This window comes from Aphanomyces invadans (genome assembly GCF_000520115.1).
Source record: "Aphanomyces invadans strain NJM9701 unplaced genomic scaffold supercont1.8, whole genome shotgun sequence".
NCBI classification, from domain to species: domain Eukaryota; phylum Oomycota; class Saprolegniomycetes; order Saprolegniales; family Verrucalvaceae; genus Aphanomyces; species Aphanomyces invadans.
In genome coordinates, this window is record NW_008580153.1 from 1728125 (window position 1) to 1734909 (window position 6785).

At 50.4% G+C, this 6785-nt stretch overlaps 3 protein-coding genes across 3 annotated transcripts; 1 reads left to right on the forward strand and 2 right to left on the reverse strand.

Moving 5' to 3' along the window:
- Positions 1-117: 117 nt before the first annotated feature.
- H310_05160 (hypothetical protein) lies at positions 118-467 on the reverse strand (the record flags this gene model as incomplete). The annotated part of the gene is made up of 2 exons (XM_008869801.1): positions 118-139; positions 208-467. The coding sequence occupies 2 exons, from the start codon at positions 465-467 to the stop codon at positions 118-120; spliced, it is 282 nt and encodes a 93-aa protein (XP_008868023.1).
- A 2095-nt stretch (positions 468-2562) lies between these two features.
- H310_05161 (hypothetical protein) lies at positions 2563-3600 on the forward strand. The gene is made up of 4 exons (XM_008869802.1): positions 2563-2666; positions 2744-2995; positions 3045-3111; positions 3158-3600. Exons 1-4 carry the CDS (start codon positions 2598-2600, stop codon positions 3298-3300), a joined length of 531 nt encoding a protein of 176 aa, XP_008868024.1. The 5' UTR covers positions 2563-2597; the 3' UTR covers positions 3301-3600.
- On the reverse strand, positions 3430-6002 carry H310_05162 (hypothetical protein). Its single transcript, XM_008869803.1, has 3 exons — positions 4506-6002; positions 3939-4396; positions 3430-3869 (listed from the first exon to the last, which is right to left on the reverse strand). Exons 1-3 carry the CDS (start codon positions 5986-5988, stop codon positions 3570-3572), a joined length of 2241 nt encoding a protein of 746 aa, XP_008868025.1. The 5' UTR covers positions 5989-6002; the 3' UTR covers positions 3430-3569.
- Positions 6003-6785: the final 783 nt, after the last annotated feature.

Genomic DNA, 6785 nt, shown 5'->3' on the forward strand with positions numbered 1-6785 from the left:
TCGACTGCGGGGGGGGAGAATGTGATGGTAGAAATGGTTGGTTGGGTCGAGTTGCCTGCACTTTGAATGGCTTTCTCGTTGAGCAGGGCGACGTAGGTGGACATGGTCGCAGTGTACTTATTTGTTGCCGCAGTTTGTCCTGTCAAGGTGTCCGTGTACGTACAAGGTGGAGACATTGTAGCGATCGTCATCGCGAGATTGCCATACCACATTCGACAGGCATTCGTCGCGAGCATCTTGGCTACTGTGGCATCGGTGATGGGGGATTTGCCGAGGCGTGTCAGTGCTTGGTTCGGCTGACCAGATGTGAGCTCGGGAACGTCTTCCGCACACGCGATAGCGTATTCGTTTGCCAGGGATCTGTACATGACACTTGACACTAGGGCCGTGCACGTTTGGAGGTTGAACGGAGACACGGCAACCGCCGTGGGGGATTTCGTGGTGGTGGCTGCGGTCACCGATGCCATACCGGCCAGCAAGAAACCAAGCGGACGCCCCATGCTTTGATGGTACACTTGTAGTGGGTGGACGGATGCAGAATGACTCGTGTATAAGTCACTTCTAAGTGAGCTCGTTCTATTCATAGAAACGTATCCGTTCAACGGCATCGATGTTGGCACTGCGACTGGGCTGCGAGATATGCACACGTGCATGCACCGACGCTGTCATCCGGTATTTATTTGGCCAAGTTGGACTTGACGCTCCAGTGCCAAATACCCGGGGCACTTTCTTGGGCATCTCGTCTGAGGCGAGGTCGTTACAATCCCACGACATCTTTGAGCCAATGAGATGCAAGAAGAATTGAAAGGGTAACTTGATTGGCTAATATGACGAAATGTTGGAAGCTCAACAGCAGTGGCGGCTACTGAGATCGTACAAGGCAATCTTTTGAAGGCCTGGCGAGATACCGTGTGGCATGTCATAATGGCGCAGAACCAACCATCCTGATAGACCTGAACCGTACTTGTATCTATTATTGCCTCGTAGCCGGTGCCACTTGGCTATCGTGGCATCGTCGTCATTCGTCAACAAAACACTTTGCAGTCAGTACTTGGCCTCTTTAGAAGTGCCACTCGCCATCGAACGAGAACTTCGCTAGGTCAAGATAACAGAAGCACTCATATGGGATCTGGAGCAGTTTGTACTGCGCATCCACAGAGGCATGCTATCTCCTCGACGTCATCATGACAAGCAAAACATGCGGCTACGGTATACTGCACGGCTCGTCGTCTTGGAAATTTCGGACACAAATACACACACCACATTGCGGCGATCGCACGATTGAATCATCAATTTTGAACGTGTCGTTATTGTTTCAATAGAAAGCGTTGTGGGAGAACCGTACATACGTCGTCAGGACAGGGGTGTGAATGCATCTTTATATCGAGTGTGCAGGGTGATGCGTGGTCAATTAGAAATCATTTGCGTTAAAGCTGCAATTTCGGTTCCTCCTTCAACCGAGGTGTCCTGCCCATCCAACAAGTCGTCGCCGTGGACGATTTAGAAACGTATAGTTGCTGTCGCCATTGGCGCGCTTGATGGACATCTCGTCATACCTCTTTCGACGTCGATAGGTTGCCGTCTCCAATCTCCGAGAGTTCTTTCACTTTTTGGGTCGCTTATGGCTTGAGCTGAAATGGTTTCACCGAAGACACCGCTACTGAACGGTAGCTTGCGCCGACCGCTTTGGCGGTGCCACAAGATCAAGATATCTTCGGAGTTCGTTGTTTGAAGTGCCCGGTCAATACGTTCGGTGGTTCGTACCAAGTTCCAAATTATGCTGGGAAATTTCATGACGATTCCTGTGCATATTCAGAGCACTTGCAAAAACGAACGGAACCAATCAAAATATTTTCAGAGTTATTTATAAGCTTAGTTCAATAAGTTCAGCCAATCATCGTAATTGTGGTGTGATGTGGGTTTTTACTCGGGTTTCCCTTGCGACGTTGGGTTGGAAATAATCGACCTCTGAACTGTGAAAAATCAACGGCAACTTGAGTCTTTTCCTTATGATCGACTCCAAGAAATTATATATAATTCATTTTGTAAAATATTTGTAAACCTGATAAAGAACCAAAACCATAATACAGTAATAATTTACCTCAGCCGAAAATCAGTACTTGACCTGAGCTGTTCAAATACCTCACGTACAAGGATCATTCGCCGTCCTATCTTTGAAAATCAGAGTCATGGATAATTTGAAAAATGGAATACTACTAGTAGTAAGATACCTCGAAGTACTAGCTTATTGTAAACATAAAACATCATTCGACCCAGATACGAACTACTAGAACAGAACAATGCATTTGCCCGCTCCAAAGTCGGAGGAAGTCAGTCAAGAACGCAACCACGATCATACTCGGTTTAGTTAATGTTTCCTCTACGTCTTGCAAGCATTTTCACAGGACCGTCCAAATCTGTTTGTTGTTTTCGGTGTTGGATGTGTCGCATAGTTGAGGTAGTACAGTAGGTGCGATGTGAGTATTAATAGTATTACTAATAATCTTGTTGTGATATCTCGATTTTGCAATATATGCCTTGTGTTACTAAGAATTTTGTTTTCTCTGGAATATTGTGTCCTCATCGCATTCAACGCGATGCCCAAGTTTTACGGCCGCGGGCGATGGGACCCGAAGCTCATCTTCCTTCAGATGGTATGCGTACAGGTAGGTGCGGCTGCCAGCCTACATGCAAGGCTTTTGTGTCTCGCGTGTATGTGCCCATGCATTGCTCGGTCTGGTAGTGCTCACATTACCTTGCCCTTGGTGTCCTGCTCGCCGTGTTCCACGGTCACAACATCACGATGGACCAGTTCTTCTCGTACAAGATTCATGCGTTTGAAAGCGTCGACGGCATGCAAACGTCGACGGCACATGTGCTTGGCGGACTCGCGAGTGCGCTCTTTCTGTGCGTCATCGTCGAACGGGCAAAGAAATGTCTCGACTTTGGACTCACCCTGTACTTCATCGACTTCGTCATCTGCTGTCTTTACGGGGTATATATCGTTGCGTTGAGTTCCATCCACGGACTCATGCCTTGGCTAGGGCCTTCCATCGAGCATGACGTGGTGGGTCGTTCACGCCGTTTCCCTTGGCATTACCGTCGTCCTAGGTACTTGCATGCCCTACAACCTCCTTGCGTCTCATCCAGTCCTCAGGTGAATATCTGTGCTCTCTTCGCGAATTGCAAGAGATTCCGATGCTCGATCTGTTTTCCCAGCGGCGTCCGCATTCCCCGACCAAATCCCACACCCAGTTGTCGTCTACTTCGACGAGCAGTACACCCCAGAAGCAGTCTTAACAACTCGCATGTATCCTGTCGATTCCCGTGCTTTGTACAAACTGACGAACCACCAGCGTACACCACGAACCCAAGCAACTTCACCCCGCATCTGCCGTGTGTATTCCCGCAAGATCACGAACAGAGGTCCTGAAGTCGCGACCTGACAATTGGTTCTCCATGTGGAGAAGTAAGTGTCTGAAAGGTATGATGGACTGAAACGCGCAACAAGAAGGTCCCCATTTGCTCCGACGGTGGATTCGTGCGTCGCCAACACACGATGCTCCAATTCAACTTCCTACCGAGGTGTCGTGCATTTGGTCGAGGACGTCGTTGAGGATGGTCAACTGCGTCGCGTACGACGTTTCGAGCGATTCGAGCGACTTGGCAAAGACCGAGTCGATGCCGCGGAGCTTGGGCAGGACGGAATGTGCCAGCGACGCCACCATATAGTCGACGGTCGGTTCGCGCAGCATCGCTTTCGACACTCGGAGCTCCTCGACCGATCCAAACATGTCAAGCATCGATAGGATTGTTCGGCTGGACAGGTCCACACACTGCGACACGTCCAACTGCCTCAGCGTGTACGCCTATATGAAAACGTGAGGCCGCGAACGCGCTGGCAACTGCGGAAGCCGCCGTGAATGAAATAATCTGACCTGCGACATCGCCAGGTCTTGCAACCATCGGCGAGTGGCATTTGGAGGCGCAACGATGGAACGATATCGAGTCAGCGCCATCTGCGCTGACACGACCGGGCCCTTCATGTACGATCGGGCAAAATGCACCTCTGAGGGCATGAGGGTTGCTGCAGGGTGCTTTTCTTTTCTTTTTTCGAATACGCCATGGGAGTTCTCCGACAGGGTTGATGCGGGAGGGTACAAGACGGTTGTCGTGGTGAGGAGGTCATGGGACGGTGACGCTTGGGGCAGTTCGGCGGCGTACCACTGATGAATCAAGTTCATGAACGTGCCGTTGTCCACCATGTTGCCGGCGTCGACGGGCACAATCGTGTCGAGGGTTCGTCGTTGAAAGAATGGATGTTGCAGCAGCGGCTCCATCGACGCGGCTTGCGTAAACACCAAATGCGCCGCGTACTGGAGCATCGCACGGCAGTCTACAATACACACGGTATGAGCACTCTGACGGCATACCACTCGAGCGGCATGATGCAATCATGACTTGGTCGATGGCATTGCATCATCCAGTTTGGAGAACACACCAACCTGACGGGATTGCAGCGACAGGGCGGCGAATGCACTGCCACAAAGATCGCGGTGCATCCGTCGGGTTGACGTCCAGGATGACTTGGGGTTGTGCGAGGACGTCGACGTTGTTGAGGACGGGAGGAGCAGGAGTCCCGTCTGCGGCCGTCCACCTACCTTGAAAGCACATGTCGAGCACGCAGTGCATAAACATGACGAGCATTGCCGTGTGCACGGTTGGCGCGCTCTCGGCGTACTCGTCATCGGGTTCTTGTCCAGGTAAATACCGACGTATGCGGCGGTGGCGGCCGCCGACGCGGATCTTCTTCATGCATGTCCAGAACCGATTACGGAACAGTGTGTCGTCGAGCAAGGGGGTCGGTGCGCCAACAACGTCATTTTGGAATGCGTGGCTAGCATGGTGATGGTCCATTGCAGCCACAGGAGGGTCGTTGGGCGACAAAAGCACGTGGTTGAGATAGGCATGACCAGCCACTTGCACGAGCGGCACTCGATTCATGCTGTCGGACGACTCTTCTGTCTCGACGCTCTTGTCTGATGCGAAACGATCATTTTCAAGGGAGATGGATTCATCCAACGGATGAACTATGACCGTTCGCATGCTCACCTTGTCATGCGTTAAGCCAGCCGCTTGAAGCGCGACAAGTCCATGCAAAATTTGATGGAGAATTGAGCGTAGGACATCGGTGGACGGCGGGGACGCTGTGCCGTTGGTGTTCCGCTGGAGCCACGTGTGCAGTGACACACACGATTTGTTTATATCATCGACGACAATGGCTTCAACCACAGGATCAGGAACGTGCATGAGCAAGTCGATTCGTCTCTCACGGCTCAACTGCACTCGTTGGACGTGGATCGACGACACGAAACGTGTCTCCAAGACACGTAACTTGTCCAGAACACTCGCGTCGGCAATTATCACGTCATCGTCTTTATAATGGCGGGTCTGAAGAACGTTGGCAGAATCCAAGGCACGACCAAGCAGGGGTCCATTCGCCAAACCACTCAAGCAGTACATCATGTACACCTGGATGTTGGGGATCACAGAAGCCTCAGACGGAAGCGCGAGGAGTCCGCGGAGCGGATATCCCTCGACGCCAGTTGTCATGAACTTGGCCCACAAGCTGTCTTGCACGTACAACATAGCCCAGCGACGGCACACCATCGACACGTTCAGCACCAGGTCTCGTGCACCGAGAAAGTCCAAGACCAATGATTCCATGTCACCGAGACGGGCGAGACCACCACTGGGATACAACGAGCGATCAACGTGCCTTCGATCAAAGACAAGCGACGTGGTGAACGAGTTGGTCGGCACAACACTCACCCGGCGACGTAACGAACGCAATGCTTCGAGTTTGATATTGATGCTGCGGTGCTGTTCAAGCACAGGGTGGTCCCCTGAGTTGTGCGGCATGTACGCTGTGGGAGGACCTTCGCGCTCGAGTTTCGGAAACGCCATGGCGACCAGCGGAGCTTCCATGTTGAATCCGGTAATGGGCACATTAAGTGCTGGGTTAAGTGTTCAGTATTTTAAAACTCATGCCTGTCTTACGAATACAATGATCCAATGATTTTATACCTATATGACATTGCACTTTGGTGGATTTTTGTCGAAAGATTTCGAATTCAGAAAAGGCAAAGGTGCGCTATATACGAAAAAAATCCCACAAAAAGGCACAAAATCATTCCCAATGCACGAGAAAAATTCACTTGGTACGATTTAGATTTGAAACGCCTCCAATCGTACAAATATATGCTAGGCATCTCAAATACACGCTGGTTCCAAGAGCGCCGATTCCCCCGTTGCTGAACCTTGAAGTTCTTGGGTGCTCCATCTAGCGAATCCAAGCGATGGTAACTTGGTACTTGCGTCTATGTTTGTGGCGCACATTTTCACTCACAGTCAAATAGTACAAATTTTCGCCTTGTGTTTAGAATGTAGCCCAGCTTTGAATTGTGATTTAAATTATCAGTCAAAAATCGCAATCACGCTTTATTTTAGATTCTCGCTTCGGATCACATTGGGCCAGACATATTTTGAACGAATCGATATCTTGATTTTTGTATGGGTCAATGCACCGAAACCAAGGGTGGCCGACCCTGGTTTTTTGCAATCGAACAAAATCGGGTTTTATTCAAAAATCTGTGTGCGCCAAAATGAAGCTGAACCCATAATCAAAAGGACCCCAAGAGGCCACTTAGTTTAACAGTAAACTCAATTACTCGATTATTACAGTGAACCCTGGAAAAAGCCGACCACCTCCAAAACATGATCCG